This window comes from Rana temporaria, chromosome 1, assembly GCF_905171775.1.
Source record: "Rana temporaria chromosome 1, aRanTem1.1, whole genome shotgun sequence".
Classification (NCBI taxonomy): Eukaryota; Metazoa; Chordata; class Amphibia; order Anura; family Ranidae; genus Rana; species Rana temporaria.
Window position 1 is genome coordinate 549,870,928 of NC_053489.1, and position 22,490 is coordinate 549,893,417.

At 46.0% G+C, this 22,490-nt stretch overlaps 1 protein-coding gene across 1 annotated transcript; it reads right to left on the reverse strand.

Annotated features, from left to right (window-relative positions):
• Window positions 1–7,979: 7,979 nt before the first annotated feature.
• Window positions 7,980–21,288, reverse strand: LOC120920974. Its single transcript, XM_040333484.1, has 2 exons — window positions 20,005–21,288; window positions 7,980–11,084 (listed from the first exon to the last, which is right to left on the reverse strand). The coding sequence occupies exons 1-2, from the start codon at window positions 21,266–21,268 to the stop codon at window positions 10,081–10,083; spliced, it is 2,268 nt and encodes a 755-aa protein (XP_040189418.1). The 5' UTR covers window positions 21,269–21,288; the 3' UTR covers window positions 7,980–10,080.
• Between the last annotated feature and the right edge of the window lie 1,202 nt (window positions 21,289–22,490).

Sequence of the window (22,490 nt, forward strand, 5' to 3'; positions counted from 1 at the left end):
TTTTAGTGCTTTTTGCAGATTTGCTCTACAGTTCATTTAACATGGTTTCCTATGGAACACGTTTTGTAGTACAAATATGCATAAAGCACTAAAAATGCATGGGTGTGAAGTTAGCATCGGTGTCAGTGTTGGTATGTTTTGGGTAGAAAAAAAAGGGTCTTATATTTAGTGTTGGTGCCATTGTTCACATCTGTGTGTGTGTGTGTGTGTATAGGAAGGATTTATTTTGGTGGTGGGTCATGGTAATTGCAAGAAATATACATCTGGGGCCGGATTCAGAGACTGCGGCGTATTTTTGTGCGGGCGTAGCGCATCTCATATGCGCTACGCCGACGTAACTCTGAGAAGCAAGAGCAGTATTCACAAAGCACTTGCTCCCTAAGTTACGTCGGCGTAGCATAAATGGGCCGGTGTAAGCCCGCCTAATTAAAATTAGGAAGGTAGTGGGCGTGTTGTATTACAATTAGCCGTGACCCCATGTAAATGAATTCCCGAACGAAAGGCGCATGCGCGCGCATGCTCAGAATCACGTCGCATATGCTCCCTAAGATACGTCGGCTCAATGCTTTTGACATGAATGTAACCTACGCCCCTCCGACGGAGGCTCTGAACTAAGATCGGTGTAGCCATGTGTCAGACTGACACACCGCACCACCGATCGCCACGTTGCGCGCCCCCTGGGTGCGCGGCGGCTGTTATTCTGCTGGACGTCATATGACGTCCAGTCAGGATAACGCAACCACTTCCCAGACGTCAATCTGCTATTGACCGGGCAGGAAGTGGTTAATTAGTTACATTCCATTCATTTAGATGCGGCATTCCGATAATTCGTATTTTGGTTACATTTGTATTTGTTACGTTCACTAACAGCCAAATTTGAAAGGAAATGCCAATACCTATAATTTAATAGTTAGTAATAGTTATTACTAGTTACCGTATTTATCGGCATAGAACACGCACAGGAATATAACACGCAACCTAGCTTTAAGAGGAAAGTTTCACCAATAAATACAGTAGTTATTATTTGGGATATTTAAATTTTAGGCTTTTTGCATTTTCAAATTTTATTTTTTTCGATTTTTTTAGTTTATTTTTGGATCTTCTGAAGTTTCAGATTTTCCCAAATACAAATTTTTCCAAAGTAACAATTTTATTCTAAATAACGAAATTTGATCATAACGAATGACCAGGAAAAAAAAAAAAAGAATGAAGAAACTAATTTTTCAGCAGTGCACGTTTACTAATTTGGGCCTTTGCTAATAAGTTTTCCTGTGCTAATAAAATAAATAAAAATAGTGAGATATCTGTTACCATTTAGCCCAATCAGTCCTGAAAAAAAAAACAAGGTATAATTTACCTGGATAAACAAAGCAGTTGCAATGATATGTACAGTTTTACTAATACATGTCAAAGCTGAAAAATTGTGCTCAGGCATGAAGGGGTTCAATTTTAGAATTTCCAAGTGACAGCAGTTGGTAATGTAAACAGTTTTTTTTTTTTTTTCTCATTCAAGTTTTTTATTTCATAAAAAAAAAGGTCATTACATTGTGTAATATAATATGATTGTATATTCATTGTATAATAGTCATTACAATATAATCATTGTATAATAGTCATTACAATATAATTCACAGAGGAATCATAAGAAGGTTCCAAATGCTGTTAGCTACTTTTGTATCAATTAAAGACTATCAATATAGAAATATAAAATATAAATATGTGACTTGACTGAGTCGATATCTTTTCATAGTATAATCATTACTAATCTAAGAAAAGTTAGAGCCCCACTCCCCCTTCGACACCCCTAAAGGGATCACGCTGTGTCCAAGGAAGAATGAGAGGCCCCCCTCTCTTCTTACCAGTATCTTCTACACACTTTTAGGTGCTCTGGAGGAAGGATAGCGATGGATGGCGGAAGGATGACCGTTCTCAGTAGGCCTCAATATGGCGGCCGGCTGCAGATGTGTGGAGCCGGCCGTGACCTGGATATCTGTTCGATCTGTAGTCGGGGTTCGGAGATTTAGGCTGGGGCAGAGGCAGGAGATGTCCAGGTATAAGTAGGATTGTGAGGCAGACTCACCAAAGTGCGCTGGAAGAAGCATGGCCGTTCTCCATAGGCCTCAAGATGGCGGCCGGTCACGGCCTGCATATCTGCACTATCAGCCGTCTGGGTTCGGAGATTTAGGCTGGGGCAGAGGCAGGAGATGTCCAGGGACAAGCAGGGTTGTGAGGCAGGCTCCCCAAAGTGCGATGGAGGAAGGATGGCGGTGGATGGCTTTAGCATAACCGGAGCTCCTCTTTAGTGCGTCCACCTTGGCTCATGTCCCGGACACGCTCCCTCACAGATGTTTTTTGTGTTCAGGCATGACGGAGTTACATTTTTGAATTTCCAAGTGACAGGAGTTGTTTGTGTTCAGGCATGAAGGAGTTACAGTTTTGAATTTTGACAGTTGGTGATGTCATCACAGCCGTTATGGCTGCAGGAGGAACTCTTCTCAGGCCTTGAGTGACAATGGAGGACAGCAGACACACAAAGAGCCAGCCCGTGAGCGTATTCCAGATTTCTTCTAGAATTTGGGATTTCTGCATAGCTTAGCTATAGATTTGAGTTCTTTCTGTTTTTCTCTCAATATTTAACATCTTTTAAACAGCACAGGAGGGAAATGCTTGGGTTTAGGGGTGAAACCCGGCCTTCAGGGGTTGTAGACCAGATGTCACAGCCCCCTTATACACTAGTAACACCAGTGTTATATAACCACCCAGACATGGAAGTGCAATGGTCTTCTGATTTTGACATTGATATCCATGAATTTCCATTGGAAGAGTATGATCCAGTGAACAACAACAACGACGACTGGGACATGCTATCTGAGCTCGTAAATTTCCATGAGTCTCAGTTTGCCCAGACCAATCAAGAAACAACTGATTGGTTTGAGAGCAACATCTGTAAGCTGGTAGGAGATCAGGACATCCCAGATGTGGAAGATAATACCAACACCCAATCTCCACAGCCCAGCCCAGCCAAACCAGCGCTGGAGCTACCTCCTACCCAATATGATTGTTCATCGGCACAGTTTGCCCCAGTGAACAATGAAGAGCTCTGGGATATGATTTCTGAGCTTATAAATGAGTCCACTAGCCAGCTATCTAGCTCAGAAAAGGAGCAGGTCCCTGCTGATTGGATGCATAGATTCCTCTCTGACCTGCCAGGAGATAAGGACATCAGCAATGTGGAAAATGGACCCAACAACTCCTCTCCACAGCCCAGCACAACAAACACACTGCTGGACCCATCTCCTAACCAATATGTTTTTTCATCTGAACGGTCTGACCCAGTGAAGAATGACAGTGTCGGGGACATGATTTCAGAACCTATGATTGGCTATGAGTCAACAAGCCAGCTAGCCAGCTCAGAAAACTGGCAAGTCCCAGCCCCCCAAGAAATAACCAATTGGATTGAGAGCTACTTCTCTGACCTGGCAGAAGATAAAAACATTGTTGTGGAAGTTGGAAGCAACAACCCATCTCCACAGCCCGGCCCAGCAAACCATCACCCACCAGCAAACCCAATGCTGGAGCCACTTTCTACTGGATGTCAGAATCTACCAGCAGATACCAACAGCGTCCAACACATATCTCTGAGTATTCCTTCATTACAAGCAGGTATAAATCAGGATTTATTGTGACAGTTCTTTAGCTTTAAATTTAGCAAATGACATGCAGAGTTTCCTAGGTAAATGCAGGCTAACTCCAGAACCAGCCATTCCTACTGCCATTCACCATCATTCACAACATAAGACCCAAGTCTAACAAATTGTGCCCAGGCTAGATAGGAAATTATATAGAAAAATCTTTTTTTTTTCTGTTTTGTTGCTGGGCGCCAACATTTATTAATATTAATATTGTCATATTAAAAAAAAATGGCGGCTATGGCCGTCAGCTGTATCACAGCAGCGTGCCCGCAAGGACTCAACACCATGCTCGCTCGCTCACATGAATGTGTGGAGTTCTTGTGGGGCGGAGCCGAGACAGCCGCCGAGGGACCCCAAAAGATGTGGATCGGGCCACTCTGTGCACAGTGGAGGTAAGTATAACGTTTGTTTTAAAAAAAAAAAAAAAATCTCCTTTACAACCCCTTTAAAGCGGAGGTTCACCCTAAAAAACATCTATGTACCATCCCATCCAGCATACTTGCGTCAGCTATAGTATGTTTTTTTTTTCCTGCTGTATTTACCGTTTAATCATTCAGTTTATTTTCAGACTCCCGCGGGGAGTAGGCGTTCCTATGAAGAGGGGAACATGATTGACGTCCGGCTATGGCGCGTCACGTGTTTCCGAAAATAGCCGGACTAGGACTCGGCTCTTCACGGCGCCTGCGCACAGACTAGGAGCTGACTGCGCAGGCGCCGTATATATCCGAGTCCTATTTTGGCTATTTTCGGAACGCGTGACACGCCATTGCCAGACGTCAATCATGTTCCCCTCTTCATAGGAACGCCTATTTCCCGCCGGAGTCTGAAAAGAAACTGAACGATTAAACAGTAAATACAGCGGAAAAAAAAACATACTATAGCTGACGCAAGTATGCTGGATGGGATGGTACATAGATGTTTTAGGGTGAACCTCCGCTTTAAGGCCTGTTCACACATATGCATTTTAAAACTTGATATGCATTTTTAGCATGTTTTTGATGCACTGGCATTTTTTTTAGCGCAGTGCATTTTTGGTGCACTCCCATAGACTTCATTGGAAGGTATCTTTTGGTGTGCTTTTCAAACCGTACATTAAAGACGCTGCAAGCAGGACATTTCAAAAGTGCACCCACTGGGCCACAAAACACAGAGCACAGATACTAACCCTAATGCCGCGTACACACCATCACTTTATGTGATGAAAAAAAATGACGTTTTTAAAAACGTCACTTTAATTGACCGTGTGTGGGGGAAAACGTCGTTTTATGTCTTGTAAAAAAACGACCAAAAAAAATTGAAGCATGCTTCAATTTTATGTGTCGTTTTTCAAAAGTGCACTTTTTACTTCACAGAAATTGACCGTGTGTAGCAAAAAACGTTGTTTTCTAAGACGTTTTTTCATCCACGCATGCCCAGAAGCTACTTATGAAGCAAGCTTCAATGGTAAAACGTGGTGGAACGTAACCTCACTTGCAAGAACATTGTGAGAAAAACGATGGTGTGTAGGCAACTTCGTCTTTGAAAATTGAAGTTTCAAAAACGTCATTTTTTACTTCACAGAAAGTGTCGTTTTTTTTCATCACATAAAGTGATGGTGTGTATGCGGCATTAGGATTTAAAGGGGATTTTTTTTTTTTTTTATATCAACAATCTTTTATTATTGTAGCCATGCCCCCCGTAGGGGTTGGTGACTGTAGTGGTTTACCTGTCACCCTGCCCAGCCCGGTATCCATCTCTCAGATATTTAGGCCTAATGTACACGGGACGTTTTACAACCTCTCCAGGGGCAGCTAAAAAAAAATGCCCAACTGCTCCTAAACATCTGTTTACCAGCAGCAGTGTACATGAAGCTTCAGGCCGGAATCACACTAGTGCGTTGCGTTTTGGAGCTGCGTTCTCGTTGCGAATTTCTCTAGAGGGTGTTCTGCAGATCAACTGCGGTTTAGCTGCAGATCAGGTGCGAATTTGGAGACCTGGAAGAAGTTCCGGGTGAGAGGAGAGTGGGGGAGAATTGTATTGAGCTGAATGAGAGAAATTCCTGCAGAGAACTGAACACATGTGCGAATTAGATGCATATCCATAGAAGATAATGGGACTGAATTCGCACCTGAGCCGCACCGCAAGACATAAAAACCGCATGCGGTTTGGAGGCAATACGCAGTGCGGATGCATCGCACATATGTGAACCAGCCTCATTGAAAACAATGTATTTTGAAATGTCCTGCGAATTAGATGCGGTTTAAACCGCACTCAATTCGCATAGGTGTGAACCTGGCCTTAGAGACATAGAACAGTCCATAAGCTCGTTTTTTTTAAATTGAGGGAATTGAACTTGGACGGGAAATTATGGGATGCCCAAGAACATTCAGTGCAACTTGTTTGGGACTTCTATATATACTCCAGTCTTCTCTCCAGCACAAACTCTTGCTTAAAGGGGTTGTAAAGGTTCGTCTTTTATTTTCTAAATTGGTTCCTTTAAGCTAGTGCATTGTTGGTTCACTTACCTTTGCCTTCGATTTCCCTTCTAAATGTTTGTTTTCATTGTTTGAATTTCTCACTTCCTGTTTCTCCTCAGTAAGCTTTCCACCATCATCCAAACTGTGGAAAGTCATTTAGAACAGCTTACTGAACACCTTACTGAGGAGGAACAGGAAGTGAGAAATTCAGACAAAGAAAAAAAAAACATTTAGAAGGGAAATGGAAGGAAAAGGTTAGTGAACCAACAATGCACTAGCTTAAAGTAACCTATTTATAAAATAAAAAACAAACCTTTACAACCCCTTTAAGATCTCTTATCTTTCACTCCTCCAGCACTTCACTTGCTGCAGACTGTTACTCCTCCAAATTAGCTAGTACCACATGGTTATTATTATTATTATTATTATTATACAGAATTTATATAGTGCCAACAGTTTACGCAGGGCTTTACAATATTAAAAGGGATACAATACAGTTATAATACAATAAAATATAAGAGGATTAAGAGGGCCCTGCTTAGAAGAGCTTACAATCTAAGAGGGTGGGACAGATGGTACAAAAGGTTGTAACTGTGGGGAATGAGCTGAAGAGAAGAGATTAGGGCTGATACTAGTTCAGCCAGGTCTCAGTAAACTGCCTTTTGCGGGCAAGGACCTCAAGCCCCTTCGGTCAGGGCTGCCATCAGGGGGGTACAGGCAGTACACCTGTAAGGGGCCCAGGGCCCCGGATGGCAACCCCCTTTTTTTTTGTTTACTTTTTTTTTTATAAAAAATATTTTTTTTTGTATATATCTATATATATTATTTTTTTTATCAAAGGCCCAGAGGTGGCTACCCCCCCCCCCAGCTTCTTAATTTTAGGCGGCGGCACCCCACCCGGTTCTCTGCTCCAGGGGGTCCATGCCTGAAGCTGTGCAAGGGGCCCCATAATTCCTGATGGCGGCCGGCCCTGCCTTTGGCGTAGAAATAGTTCAGGTGCCAACTGGCCTCTATTTATCTACCAATCCCAAAAAAGCTCTCTTCAGGCCCTGCCAACCAGCCTGGCTGCAATGACCTCTTTCCACTGCCCTTCCCACAGTCCTCTCTTCTGGTTCTGCACCCACTTTAACTCTCCTTCTAGTACCTTCTAGAAAGAAGAGGGAGGTGACAGTGATGCTACCTGTGAGTCACCCAGCCCTTCCCGGAGCCACTCCCAGCCCAGAATGAAAACAAACAGGCCTAGCCACCAGCTAGGCCTGCCTAAAGTTTCCTAATCTGCTAGAAAAATCCTCACTCTAGCACCTACCTGACTAGAAAGGGTGTACAAGAAATGAGAAAGAAAGAGCATTTCATAGGGCATTCACCATGAGTAATAAAAGACTTGGGTATAGTAACAGATCATTAGTATACAATCAGAGAGCAGTATAATAAAGGCACAGGTCTTCCCAGCTACAGATACAGTAACAAACATATCAGTCTATAGCTAGCCCCCAGGACAGGGACAAGATGGCATTAATTTCTTTAGAGATGAAGCGTCTTCTTCTGGAATGAAGCCGTCAATTTTTATGGGCTTTTCATGCACGGGGAGGTGCATTTTAGCGCAGAAAAAGTGCACAGGTGTAAACAGGGCCTTAGTTTTAGCTTCTCAGGCACAGTACCTTTTTATCAAAAGAACAGCACCTGCTGATGTTGTCGGCAATGTAGTGTCCTTGTAATGTCCTGTGCAATAGAGATGAGGGGGCGGGGGGGGGGGGGGTAAGTCTGTAGGAGAGAAGCCTAGTGATAAGTCGGTCTTTGAATGTAAGTCATTGACAGCAGACAATTGCATTCATCTTTAATGTAAGTTTACTTCAGAATACACTGCATACAGGATCACACCTCCCAAAGCCTTGCGAAGGATTGTGATGACACATAAGGTTTATACAGACATTTTATAAGAAATTGATAACATGAGAGTCTATGCAGGGCACGAAGCCCAAAGTTTGGATTACACAAGATTTCACAAGATTCCATAAATCACACATATATAATGAGTAAAACTGACATCTGGTCATCCTGACCTAATTAGAGCATCATGTGAAATGGTTATTTTGATAGTTAGAGAGATGGATTATATGTGAGGGGTAATTATCAAGTAATAAAAAGGAATGGAAGGGTTTTTCCAGACACACTGTTTACTGTTTACATAGACTTCTTATCAGGTCATTTAGGCGGAACATCTCTTATTTTACATGAGACATTTGTTCGGCCATGAGAATGGGAAAACATGTTATTGAGAATATGTTGCAATGTGTAATACCAAATGGAATTTAGAAACATAAGCTTATTTGCAGGGAAAGACACAGGAAAAAGGGGGAACTCTACTGTTGTGTGTATATAAGATATTCAAGTGATACACATTTAATATACAAGGTAGATCAATGTAGATTTTCATATCTTGTCAGTCCCTCCTGTATTTCGAATTCTTTGGTATTCTCTGGTAAGTTTTATGCTTCCGGGGGGTTCTCAGGGTCTTTAGGTAGAATCGCAAGAATCCGCGTCACCATTTCATGAACGGTTTTAACTCTGGACCTTGAGGGCTCAAAGGAACCGGCATTAATACAAGCACCACAACATGCTTCACATGTATGTGTGGTCATCTTCATGCAACATTTGCAGAACATAGGTACACAATTGATTATAAGGATTATAAGTAAAATAATTCCAACAATATAAAGAATACCATGTAGAATACCTGAAAACCACCCACCAATACCTGAAAACCAGTTGAGCGGATTGATCCAGGAAAGCCAGCTTTCCCAGCTACCATCAATCCAAGCGGTTTCGGTATGCTCCTTGCGAAAGTTAACCTTTAAGCGCTGTACTTTTTCTATACGAGCAATGATGGCGTCTTCGGCCCTAGTATCATTCCTAATATAGTTACAGCAGGCAGTTCCCACTATGGTGCATATTCCTCCTTGACTTGCCGTGAGATAATCCAACACCAGCCGGTGTTGCAGAACCTCTTTCTTGATCATTTTTAGCTCTGTAGCCATGGCTATAAAGTTTCTATCATATAGGGCAGTGACATTATCCATCAGGTCTGCCAGATCTATGATGAAACTGAAAGCCTTTTTAATACAACATCTATTGTGTGTGTGTGTGATCATGCAGTTCTTGGTATCGATCAGTACTCCACGCAGTGTCCTTACCCTCAAACCAATACCCAATATCGGCCTTTTCCATGCAATGGGAATCTCCAAGTGACTTTGTCGTACTCCGATAACCTTGATCACGCTGTTCGGGGGAGTAATTTCAGGTGAAGTTGATACAAACCGCAGGTGTTCTCATTGGGGCATTTGTATACAACAACAGTGAAACAGTTATTTCAAACATGTTGGGGCTTACTTCATCGAAATGGGCACTATCCTCCATTTCAACCAAAGTGCTGGGTAGGCCTAGCAAGGGTATAGTCTTGTGTGAAATAGGGGCATGTGTGCATATCCAACAGTTAGTAATGTTCAGTCTTTTAGCTGCTTGCAGATGCATGGACACAAAGGAGTTATGGAAAGGTTCTGCCAACCTATCATGGAAATCATGTGTGTCTCTTCTCAGCCTTTGGTCTGGGGTTGAAATAGTTCCAAGCTGCAATAACTTTTCCATTATAGTAGCATTTAGTAGGACAGTATCATGTATCTTACCCATCGCTTTCTGGTGTGTCCATTCATACGTCATAACCGTTATCCACACCAACGCTCCTCCACAGAGGATGACACACCAGAGCTGAACATCTGGTTTAGGCCCTAGAAGATTCATCTTGTTGTCTTCTGGCTCAAGCTCGTGTCAGCGGTGGAGACCTGGAAGGTAAAGGTACAGAATAATCCTGGCCAGTGGTACACTGGCTACTTTTCGGAGCTACTGTTCTCTTACAATGGGAACCATGCACCCAGTACTTATAGTCTTTCAGCTTTACAGCAGTAGGAGACACAAGAATGATCTGGAAGGGTCCTACGATTCTTGATATACACCCAATCTCCTGAGTTTAGTCCATGAGTTGTCTCATTCGTATCCACCGGTTGTCCTGCTTTGGCTCTGGAAAAGGTATCAGAAAACACGTTTGCCAATTTGCGTACATACTCAATCATGGCATCTTGACCATTACCTAAAGTCACTGTTTCAGGATGTATCAATGTAGCAGGAAGTCTTTTGGGTGGTCGCCCGAACAAAATATCAAAAGGTGATAACCCATGTTTCTCCTTGGGGGTGGTTCTGATAGTTGCTAAGACTATCGGCAAGGCCTCCACCCATGAGCTTTTCCCATTAGCAGTTATCTTAGCCAAGTACCTTTTGATTGTTTGATTTGTCCGTTCTACCATCCCACTAGCCTGTGGTCTGTAAGGGGTGTGCAATTGCTGCTTTAACCCTAAAATATTTACCACTTCAGCCATAAGTTTGTTATCAAAATGAGTACCTCTGTCTGATGAGAATATATTTCCTATCCCAAACCTGCGAATCATCTCTCTAGTAAGGCATTTTACCACTGTCCTGGCATCATTTTTCACCGTTGGGTATGCTTCTACCCAACCCGAGAATTGATCCACACAAACTAGTAAGTACTTAAATATACCACAAGGTGGCATGTCTGAGAAGTCTATTTGCACAATTTGAAATGGCTCCTCAGTATGCGGAATATGCTTCATAGGTGTAGGGACTGGTCTTCCGACATTATGCATTTGACATATTGCACATTCATTTATTTGCTTAGCAGCATATGTATGAAACCCAGGTGCCCACCATTGTTTGGTCACCGCCCGACTCATCCCTCCTGTTGAGACATGGCAAGGCCCATGGCTCAAAGAGAACAAGGAAGGAAAAAGAGTTGGGGGAGCAATCAATTTGTTTTTCATTCGCCACAGGCCATCATCTCCACAAATAGCTCCTTTTGTAGACCAGGATCCTGTCAGGTCACCCGTAGCCAGGTGACAAGTGCACCCCGTAGGGGTCAGGGATGCACCACAGGGTGGTGAATCCTATGGCCGACTGCTGCTAGCAGAGACGAAGCGTGAACCTAAGATCACCCAGGGCGCGGAGTCTAAGACCCAGTTTTGTATTCACCAGAGCCCTTGATGGTAGGGATGGTCTTGGCCGCAACTGGGTCCAGGTCGCATCCCCGAGATTCCTCAAGTCACACTCCGCAGGGAGAAGGGGGAAGCAGCCAGTAGGACAAGCAGTGGTGATGGACAGGCCAAGGTCAGGGCAACAGGCAGACAAGGATAACCGTGGAACATGCAAATAGTCAGGGGCACAGGCAGACAAGGAAGTCGGGGACAAGCCAAAACGGTACACGGAAGATGATCGTAGCACTCTGCAAACAGGAACTAGCAATTACACTGCAGACAGGAACTAAGCATAGGAACACTGTTGAACAGCACTGCAGACCTGTAGAGCAAAGGTTAATATAGGCTTCCTGGGATGGACTAGGGTGGAGCCATACAGGAAGAGGAAGTGATAAGAAGGGAGACCAGAACAGGATCTGCCTCTAATGAACACATGGAGATCAGGTAGGCAGACAGACTTGATGCATATTCATGACAGTACCCTCCCTCTTAAGGCCCCTCCCCCTCCCCAGCCTGGAGCCAGGGCTAAAGGGGAATCCCAGAAGAAACCTCCTCGACAAATGGGGCGCAAAGATCTCAGATGCAGAAATCCAAGACGCCTCCTCAGGACCAAAGGCCTTTTAGGAATAAGTAAGGGCATGAGAGGGTCAACAGGAATCCGAGGAGGATCAAGCAGACCCTTAAAGAAGAACTGGGGATTAAGCACAGGACCATCAGACTGGGCAGAGGTCAGAGGAACCCTGAAGTCAGGTTGGTTAGAAGGTGACAGGGCACAGGAGTCAAGCTGGATAGTAGGGAAACCAGCAGAATGCAGAGAGCCCTGAAAACAAGGTAGGAAACCCCATTTGGCCGAATGAGGCAATCTATCCAAAGGATGGATTGAGCCCCTTAGACAGGTTGCAGGAGGACCTGAACAAGAAAAGGTAGGAGGCTCACTGGGCATGGGCTGACCTGGCATAGCTGATGCAGAGGCCCATCGAATAGCATAGTCAGGTGTAGTGATTACCCGAATCGCATCACAAGGCGTAGTGACTGCAGAACTCGCAGACAAGTTAGCCTGGCTGTGCGTTTTAGGGACAGTCAACGGTAAACTGGAGTGAATGATCGGCTCAGGTTCACAGACGGGCTCCTCATCCAGAGTGCTACATTGGCTAGAAAGTGCATCAGCCTGACTATTGCAGGGCACATTCCGGACACCACTACATGTGGTAGGACGAGCAAAAGATTCTGGAATGGTGGCAACAGGAAGTTTCTCTTTTGGGGCAACCTTGGGTAGGCAAGACGTGGAACAGGAGGAACCCCAAGCCAGGATCTGTCCGGCAGTCCAGTCAATGTGAGGAGAATGGAGTCTTAACCAAGGAAGACCCAAAACGATAGGAGCTGAGGTTTTAGGTAGAACAAGGAAGGATATCCACTCCTGGTGAAGTGTGCCTACTGACATCTTAACAGGGACTGTCTGGAAGTGAATAGGACCCCCCGGGAGAACAGTGCCATCAATCGCCGAGACCACCAATGGTGTGGTGAGGGGCAAAAGGGTAAGTCTCATGGACGATGCGATTTCCCAGTCTATGAAATTGCCAGCGGCTCCGGAATCCAGATATGCCGAGACCGAATGAGAAGAAGCACCAAAATGAAGGGACACATGAAGAAAAAGACGAGAAGGTGAAGGAGATATTTCTGGATCCAATACTCCACCTTCCAGATGTATTGAACCCGAGCGTTTCTCGGGGCGAAGAGGGCAAGTGTCACGAAAACTTACATTAGATCTACCGGTAACGGTATTTCTACGAGCCTTCCAGGACAGCACACCAGAGAGATGAGGGCTCCTCCCACAGGAAACACAATCAATTGACAAGTTTGTTATAAGTTCCCACCCACCCTCTTGCTCCTCAGTATTTAATAAAGTAATCTTGAACTGGTTCACAAGGGGCACCCCATCGGTACTTACCATTTAGCATATACCTTACCTTCCTTCACATAGGGTGGGTAGTAGGCCTGCCGTCCTGGAAGGCTCGTAGAAATACCGTTACCGGTAGATCTAACGTAAGTTTTCTCCTACGCCTTCCAGGACGGCACACCAGAGAGGATATTAAAGGACCTCAGGCCTACCTCAGGGTGGGACCACAGCTTGGAGGACCTTCCGACCGAAAACCAGGTCTTGCTGTGACAACAATTCTACACGGTAGTGTTTCAGGAAGGTGTGATGACTTGACCAGGTAGCCGCACTACGGATCTGGTCCCAGGAGGCACCTGCTCTCTCAGCCCAGGATGTCACCAGAGATCTGGTTGAATGAGCTTTGATATTAAGTGGAGCTGGTTCTCCTGCACACTGATAAGCCTCTGAGATAGCTTCTCTAATCCATTTTGAGACTGATGGCCTTGAGGCCTGCAATCCCTTCCTGACTCCACCATAGAGGATTAGGAGATGGTTAGATTTCCTAAAACGTTTGGTTCTCTCTAAATATATAAGAAGACATCTTCTTACGTCCAAACAGTGAAACTTAAATTCCTTCTCGTTCTTTGGTTCTGAACAAAAGGACGGCAATATCATTTCTTGCGTCCTGTTGAGTAAGGATGCTACTTTAGGTAGGTATAAGGGATATGCCCTAAGAGTGACCCTGTCTGGTTGCACCCTAAGAAAAGGCTCTTTCATGGACAGAGCTTGCAGATCTCCCACCCTCCTGGCTGTAGTAATAGCTAACAAAAAAGCTAATTTTAACGTAAGGAACCTAAAGGAAACTTTCTCTAAAGGTTCAAAAGGGGGCATAGATAATGACTCTAATACCCTAGTAAGGTCCCATGGTGGACAGAAGCTTTTAAGGACGGGGGACATCCTTTCCCTAGCTAGTAAGAACCTCTTAACTAGGTCGTCCTTCGCTAATCTTTTATCCAGGTACACGGAGAGGGCTGCTACCTGTACTCTCAGGGTGCTAACCTTAAGCCCGGCGTCTGCTCCATCCTGGAGAAAATCCAGGATAACCGGAACCGACTGGGAAGACTCTAGCCTTTTTCTACTCCAGGTCTGGAAAGTTTTCCATATTTTTAAGTAGATCTTTCTGGTGACCGGCTTTCTACTTGTAAGGAGAGTATTAATCACCTTTTCTGAACAACCTTTTCGTTTCAGAATCTGGCGCTCACTAACCAGGCTGTTAGTTGAAAAAACTCTGGTCTCGGGTGAGACACTGGACCCTGCCTGAGGAGATCTGTCCTGGCTGGGAGTTTCAGAGGTTCTGCTACTGACATGAATCTCAGATTCGCAAACCATGTCCTCCTTGGCCACCATGGGGCAATAAGGAGGACCTGACCGGGGGACCTGCTGACTTTCTGGAGTACCCGCGGAATTAGCGCCAGGGGTGGGAAGGCGTAAGCCAATCTGAAGTGCCAGTTCTGGGACAACGCGTCCAGGCCCTCGGAATCCCGTTCTACGGAGGTTGAGAAGTACCTGTTCACTTTCCTGTTCTTCCGGTTTGCGAACAGGTCTATGTCTGGTTCGCCAAACTGAAGAACTAGGGCCTGAAAGACCTCGGGATTCAATTCCCATTCCCCCTGTCTTATTTGTTGGCGACTGAGGAAGTCCGCTTCTATGTTGTCTGTCCCCTTTATATGTATGGCTGAGATGGAGGTGACCTTTTTCTCTGCCCAACCCAGAATTTCCATGGTTAGTTCCAATAGGGGACCGGATCTGGTACCGCCTTGGTGATTCAGGTAGGCTACTACTGTAGCGTTGTCTGAGCTCACCTGGACCTCCCTCCCTGTAACATCTTGTTGGAAGGCCTTCAGGGCTTCTCCTACTGCTCTGAGTTCCCTGAAATTGGAAGATTGACGAGCTAGGAGGTAGCACCATCTTCCTTGGGCTTTTTTCCCCCCCATGTGGGCACCCCACCCCCATGTGCTGGCATCCGTAGTCAATTTTACCGGATCCCATTGTGCCCAAGGTCGACCTTCCCTTAGGTTTTGGTGACTGGTCCACCACTCTAGGGATGACAGGACCTGAGGGGTGAGTAGAATCTCCTGATCCAGGGATTCCTTCTTCTTGTCCCAAGAGGACAGAAAGAAAAAATGGAGTATCCTGGCATGTAACTGGGACCAGACTACTGCTGGTATGGATGCCGACATTAAGCCTAGGACTCTCATAACTGACCTCCTGGGAAGTCTGGGGAATCTCACCAGATTCTCTGCTGCTGACGCTAATTTTTTTATTTTTTCTTCTGGCAGGAAGAGCGTCTGAAGCCTGGAGTCTATAGTGTAGCCCAGAAATATTTTTACCTGTTCTGGTATGAGGGAGGACTTCTCTAAATTGATAATCCAGCCTAGGCTTTCTAAAAACTCCATCACCCTGTTGGTATCCCTCTGAACCTGTGATTCTGTCTGACCGGAGATCAGTAGATCGTCCAGGTATGGTATAAGGCATATCCCTTGAAGATGTAGGAAGGCTACCGCCTCTGCCAGTATCTTTGTAAAGATTCTGGGGCTGGAGGTTAGGCCGAAGGGCAGCGCCCTGAACTGCCAATGACAGATTTCCTTCCCTACCACTACCGCAAACCTCAAAAAAGCCTGATGGTCCACGTGAATTGGCACGTGCAAATAGGCGTCCTTCAGGTCTATGGTTGTCATGTAGGTTTCCTTCATGAGGTTCTTTCTTACTGAGTAAATACTCTCCATGGAAAACTTCTTTTGTTCTAAAAATTCGTTTAGTTTTCTCAGGTTTACTATCAGGCGGAATTTTCCTGATGGTTTCTGAACCACAAACACGTGGGAATAAAACCCCCGGTATTGCTGTTCCACTGGCACTGGTATTATTACTAGTTGCTCTGCCAATTCCTGAATCCCTTCCAAGAGGGCCTTTCTCTTTAGGGTATCCTTGGGGAGCTGCGTGAGGGTGATCATAGGGGGGGGGAAGGTAACAAATTCCAGGCGGAACCCATCCCTTATAATCTTGTGTATGTAGGGACTGTCTGAAATACTTTCCCACTGTTGTACAAACTGGGACAGCCTCCCCCTACTTTGACCTTGGCGTCACTTGGTCTGTTTAGCATCAGCCTTGGCAGGGGGAAAGAGCAAGTTATTCTTTTTGTTCCCTTTGCCATAAAACCAGCGCCTATTGGGTTCTCTTTTATACTTCTGTTTGTTTTGCCCCTGGGGGCCTCGAAAAGTCTTCTTAAAACCATCTTTCTTAGGTTTCACAGGGAATTTCTTTCCCTTTTCTGAAGACCTAACTAGGACATCATCTAATCCTTGGCCAAACAGGAGTGAACCCTGGAAAGGGAGTCCACCCAGTTTTCCCTTTGATGTGACATCCCCTTCCCAAGCCTTAACCCAGATAACTCGCCTGGACGAGTTGATCAAGGCCGCTGTCTTGGCTGAAGCTTTAGCAGTTTCCAAAGCGGCATCTGCCAAGTACGCGACAGCTTTCCCTATCAAAGATAGAGACCCCAAGATTTCCTCTGACTCCGTAAACTGGGCGAGGTGTTCTGCCAGTTTCTCTACCCATAGGTCTGCATTCCTGGCTACACAGGTCGCAGCTAAGGCTGGGGCCATAGAAGCTGTGTTAGCCTCCCAGGCTTTCCTTAGGAGTGATTCGGCCCTACGATCCATTAGGTCTTTAATACTGCCAGCATCTTCAAATGAGAGGTCTGACTGTTTCGTGACCTGGGAGAGGGCCGCATCCAGTTTTGGGAGTTTAAAGAAGACTTCCCCCAACTGACTGGGGGAACGGGTACTTCCGTTTCCAGGTTTTCTGAGTGGTCAGTCTCCTTTCTGGATATTTCCACTCTTGTAGGATTATTTCTTTTAGAGATTGGTGAAGAGGGAAGACTCTATCCTGTGTTTCACTGAGCCCCCTATACACCTTATCCTGTGCAGAGGTCGTTCTTGGAACCTCTGGAATCTCTTCAGTGGCATAGATTGCCTGAAGGAGACTGTCCACATCCTCTGCTGAGAAGAGGAACCTTTTCAATTTTCCTTCCTCCTGAGACATGACTGAGTCTCTATCCTCCTCACCCTCTGAGCTGTGTCTAGTGACCTGGCTCATGACCTCACTTTCCTCTTCTTCCTGATCATGAGAAAAGATCTGGGAGGGTAGGAAAGGGGTACTGGGTCCTGCAAGAAGCCTTCCCTGAGAGATCAGACTCTCTCTAGGGACCGGTTCCTCTGTGCTAGGGCCTGTGGCTGCTTGTGTAGCCGTCTCCCTGAAAGCTCTAACCGTGGCCAACATTTCAGACTGCATTGACAAGAGAAAATCTTTCATCATGGCAGCCGCCTCCTTCCCAGCCAGCTGGTTAATACACTTGTGGCAGAAGGGTTTGGTGTAGGATTTTGGGAGCTTATCTTTACAGTTTCCGCATTTTTTAGAGGAACTGCCACTAGCTGATGCTGAGGATTGAGCAGAGGCCCCCTGGGTTTCACCGGGAGATTCTGTTAGAGAGGGAACATAATAAACAACCGTGTTATTCCTTCTCACTCTGGGCTGCAGGCTGTACTGGGGAGAAAAGAGAGAGAGAACGAGGAAGGCAGCCGATACCAGCTGCATCCTGAAGTTCAGGAACTCTCACTCTCCTCTTTCCTCCCTTTCCAGGAGGGACAGTACTCACCGACCCCCGATCTGGATTTGATTGCCGCAGCGCTAGTCTTCCCTTCCTCTTCCATCATGAGGAGGTTGACTGGGTCCTTGGCTTGCCGGTACCTGTTGTAGGGTTTATCCGCCGCCGACCCCACCGCTCCACGTTGCCCTCCACGCCGAAGCGTCACTTCCGGGTTGCCGTGTAGGGAACGCCCACTCTCCGGTGACGCGCTTCCTGTACCTCAGAACGAGGCCTGGAGCGCAATGCTCCTTTGCAAACCCCCCCCAGGAAGGAGAGATCAGCAGCGTGGCGGATTTTTTGCAGAGGGACGATGGCTTTTTCACCACAGCTCAGAGCATCCATGCATGTCTTTGTGGCGACCTGTGAGCGACCGAAGCCAACAGGTTAGTTCAGCTCTCCCCGGCCTCCCTGAACCTGCCTCAACAGGGGTACCCTTCGACCTCACCGTCTCCAGGTAATATAAAACAACAAACGTGCCGCTGTGTTCGGGAAGAAACACAATCAAAATACTGAGGAGCAAGGGGGTGGGTGGGAACTTATAACAAACTTGTCAATTGATTGTGTTTCCTGTGGGAGGAGCCCTCATCTCTCTGGTGTGCCGTCCTGGAAGGCGTAGGAGAAAATGACTTTTGCCCCCACAGTATAGACACAGGCCTAGAGTTCTACGCCTGGCACGTTCCTCAGGGGATAGCCTGGTCCGACCCAGCTGCATGGGTTCCTCAGTTGGCAAGGGATGCTCCACGGGTCGAAGAGAGGGGAGCTCAGGCTGACTAAGGGCCAAGGGATATTGGCGTCGCTTTTCTAGGGTCCTTTCCTGAAAGCGAATATCGATCTGATTACACAAGGAGATCACTCCGTCCAGATCAGTGGGGATAGTTCTTCCTGCTAGTTCATCCTTCACTCTATCAGATAGGCCATGCAAAAAGGTTGCGACTAAGGCCTCATTGTTCCAGCTCAGTTCAGCTGAGTGGATACGGAACTGAAGAGAATATTGTCCCACTGAACGGGATTCTTGGCGGAGACGTAAAAGGGCGCTGGCTGCTGAAGAGACACGAGCCGGTTCTTCAAAGATATTCCGAAAAAGTTTCAAGAAAAGAGGCAGGCTAGAAACCACTGGATCATTCAATTCCCACAGAGGGGCAGCCCAGGCTAAGGCTTCCCCGGAGAGGAGAGAAATGATATAGGCTACCTTTGCCCGATCAGACAAGAAGTTTTGAGGCTGTAGTTCAAAATGGATAGTGCATTGGCTAAGGAATCCCCTGCAGGCTTTGGAGTCTCCAGAAAAACGGATTGGAGGTGATAACTTCAGTGAATGCGACTCTGCGACTGGTGCAACAGGTGCAGCTGCTGGTTGTACTTGGGGTTGCGGATTCGGGGTTCCCAGCGAGGTCTGAAGCTGATCAAAGCGGGAAGCCAGATCCTGAAGGAAACGCATCACCTGATCCTGATTAGCTTCATGCGTCTCGAGTCTGCGAACAATGCACTGTAATGGATCATCTGCGGGGAGCGGCATGTCGGCCGGATTCATGGCTGTTCAAACTGTCAGGTCACCCGTAGCCAGGTGACAAGTGCACCCCGTAGGGGTCAGGGATGCACCACAGGGTGGTGAATCCTATGGCCGACTGCTGCTAGCAGAGACGAAGCGTGAACCTAAGATCACCCAGGGCGCGGAGTCTAAGACCCAGTTTTGTATTCACCAGAGCCCTTGATGGTAGGGATGGTCTTGGCCGCAACTGGGTCCAGGTCGCATCCCCGAGATTCCTCAAGTCACACTCCGCAGGGAGAAGGGGGAAGCAGCCAGTAGGACAAGCAGTGGTGATGGACAGGCCGAGGTCAGGGCAACAGGCAGACAAGGATAACCGTGGAACATGCAAATAGTCAGGGGCACAGGCAGACAAGGAAGTCGGGACAAGCCAAAACGGTACACGGAAGATGATCGTAGCACTCTGCAAACAGGAACTAGCAATTACACTGCAGACAGGAACTAAGCATAGGAACACTGTTGAACAGCACTGCAGACCTGTAGAGCAAAGGTTAATATAGGCTTCCTGGGATGGACTAGGGTGGAGCCATACAGGAAGAGGAAGTGATAAGAAGGGAGACCAGAACAGGATCTGCCTCTAATGAACACATGGAGATCAGGTAGGCAGACAGACTTGATGCATATTCATGACAGATCCTCTGTGGGGAGAGCTTTCCTGTAGGGCTGAAAGAACAAACGGGTCCACCTGGAGGTCTACCATAGGAAATGCAGGTATAGTCAGTGCTGATGGCTGATAAGAGTATATAGTTTCTTTAGCATGTTTATCAAACATAGCATTTCCCATAGAAACACAATCATCAGAACCTGTATGTGCTTTACATTTAATCACAGCAACTCTTAGAGGCAGTTGGACTACAGCCAACAAGCGAACAATTAACCCTTTATGCTGTATGGGGGTTCCTGCAGCAGTTAGATAACCTCGTTCCTGCCAGAGCTGTGCAAAACTATGCAGGATCCCTACCGCATAGGCTGAGTCACTGTATATGTTAACCGTATCACCTTCTGCTAACTCCAAAGCAATGCAGAGAGCGGTAAGCTCCGCTGCCTGAGCAGATCTGGAGTCATTCAGAACTTCAGTATGCAGTAGTTTATGCTCACCATTCACCACTGCACACGCGGCCAAAGTCAGTCCATCTGGGCGTCTGATGGATGAGCCATCCACAAACAAGTCAGCACAAGGAGGCAATCCCGGGATGGGCTCATCCTGTAAGTCAGCTCTTGGTTTGGTCACCTCATTAATGGAGGTAACACAGTCATGGGTTAAGTAGTCAGAATTCTCAATTTCATCGCTATCATCCTCTGGCAAGAAAGTGTCAGGATTCAGAGTTTGACAGCACTGAATTTTGAGGTTGGAAGCGGATAACAGAACCAGATGGTAATGAGTTATTCTCTGAACAGAGAAATGCTTAGTATAAGCACTATTCAACATAGCTTCCAAGTCATGAGGGCACATTAAATACAAAGTGTTACCCAGGACAATGTCAGCAGTTTTTTCAACCAGTAGGGCAGCCGCCGCTACTGATTTCAAGCATCCAGGTAGGCCTCTGGCCACACTATCCAGTGGATAACTGTAGTATCCAACCGGACGGTGGCGGGCACAGAAATGCTGTGTCAGGACACCATTGGCATGTCCATTAACTTCTGTGCAAAACAAGTAATAGTCTTTACTATAGTCAGGTAAGCCCAAACTGGGCACAGTCAGTAACGATTGTTTTATTAATCTGAAAGCATCTTGGACTGCTGGGGTTAATTCATCTACCGTGAATTTGTAATTGCTTTTAGTATGTCCTTTCAATAATTCTTGTAAGGGACCGATTATTGTAGAGTATTGGGGCAAAAATTGCCTGCAATAACCTACCAACCCCAAGAATGCTCGCAACTGTTTCAAGGTCTTAGGCATTTGCTGTTTAGCAACTACCTTCTTCCGTTTATCGGTAAGGTGCTTGATTCCCTGGGAAACACAATGTCCTAAATACTGGACTTTTGTCTTAACCCATTAAACCTTTGTTGCATCAATCTTCTGCCCAATCCTGGCTAGAAAGTTCATTAGGGACACTGAATCTTCAGTGCAGGCATGTGCATCGGGGGAGGCAAGCAAGAGGTCATATTGCACTAGAATTGAATCTCCCGATGGCTGCCATTCATCCAATTTGTCCTTCAACGCCTGGGAAAAGCAGCTAGGGGAGTCATGATAGCCCATTGGCAACCAAGTCCAGGTAAGCTGTCTTTTCTCAAAGGTGAAGGCCAGTAACCATTGGTCATCTGGATGGATTGGTACACTGAAGAAAGCCGATGCAAGATCAATTACAGTAAAGTGTGTGGCAGTAGGGGGTATAGTTGCCAAGATCGTAGACGGATTTGGCACTACAGGCACCGATGGTATAATTACCTTGTTGACTGCTCGTAGGTCATGTACCAGTCTCCAGCGACAGCGGTCTTCTCCTTGCTTAATTGGTTTGGGGACTGGATAGATCAGTGTATTAGCCTGACTTCTGCAAGGGGTTAAAACTCCCTCATGTAGTAACTCCTCTATGACTGGCCTAATCCCCTCTACTGAATCTGGAGATAAAGGATATTGAGGTAGTCTAGGTACTGGCAGTGTGGGGTCCCTTTTTAACCGTACCGGGGTAACCTGCATGAGTCCAGGAGTGTTTGCTCCCGTTACCCATAGAGATGGGTCAATCCTTTGTTTGACCTCTTCCGGTATTCCACTCTCCATGTCTGCTACAATTAGAGGCATGAAGAGGAGATCAGCAGCTTCATCATGTACTTTGTATGGTATATCAATGATGGTCTTACCTGGGGACAGGGCAATAGTAACTCCCATTTTTGAGAGTAGGTCTCGACCTATTAAATTACAGGGGGAATGTGGAGACAATACAAAAGAATGCTCTGTTGAATGTTCACCGATTGTTACAGGTAAAGATTCCGTAACACCTGCCAGGATAACATTGTTACTTACCCCAATCAAAGAAATTCTTTTGTTGGGGAGTGGCAAGTGAGGACCATGAATATTCAACAAACTCCGCTGTGCTCCCGTGTCGACCAGACAAGGGAGATCAATACCATTTACATTTATCTCAATCATTGGTTCATGAACAGAGTCAATTTCAATCACAGCT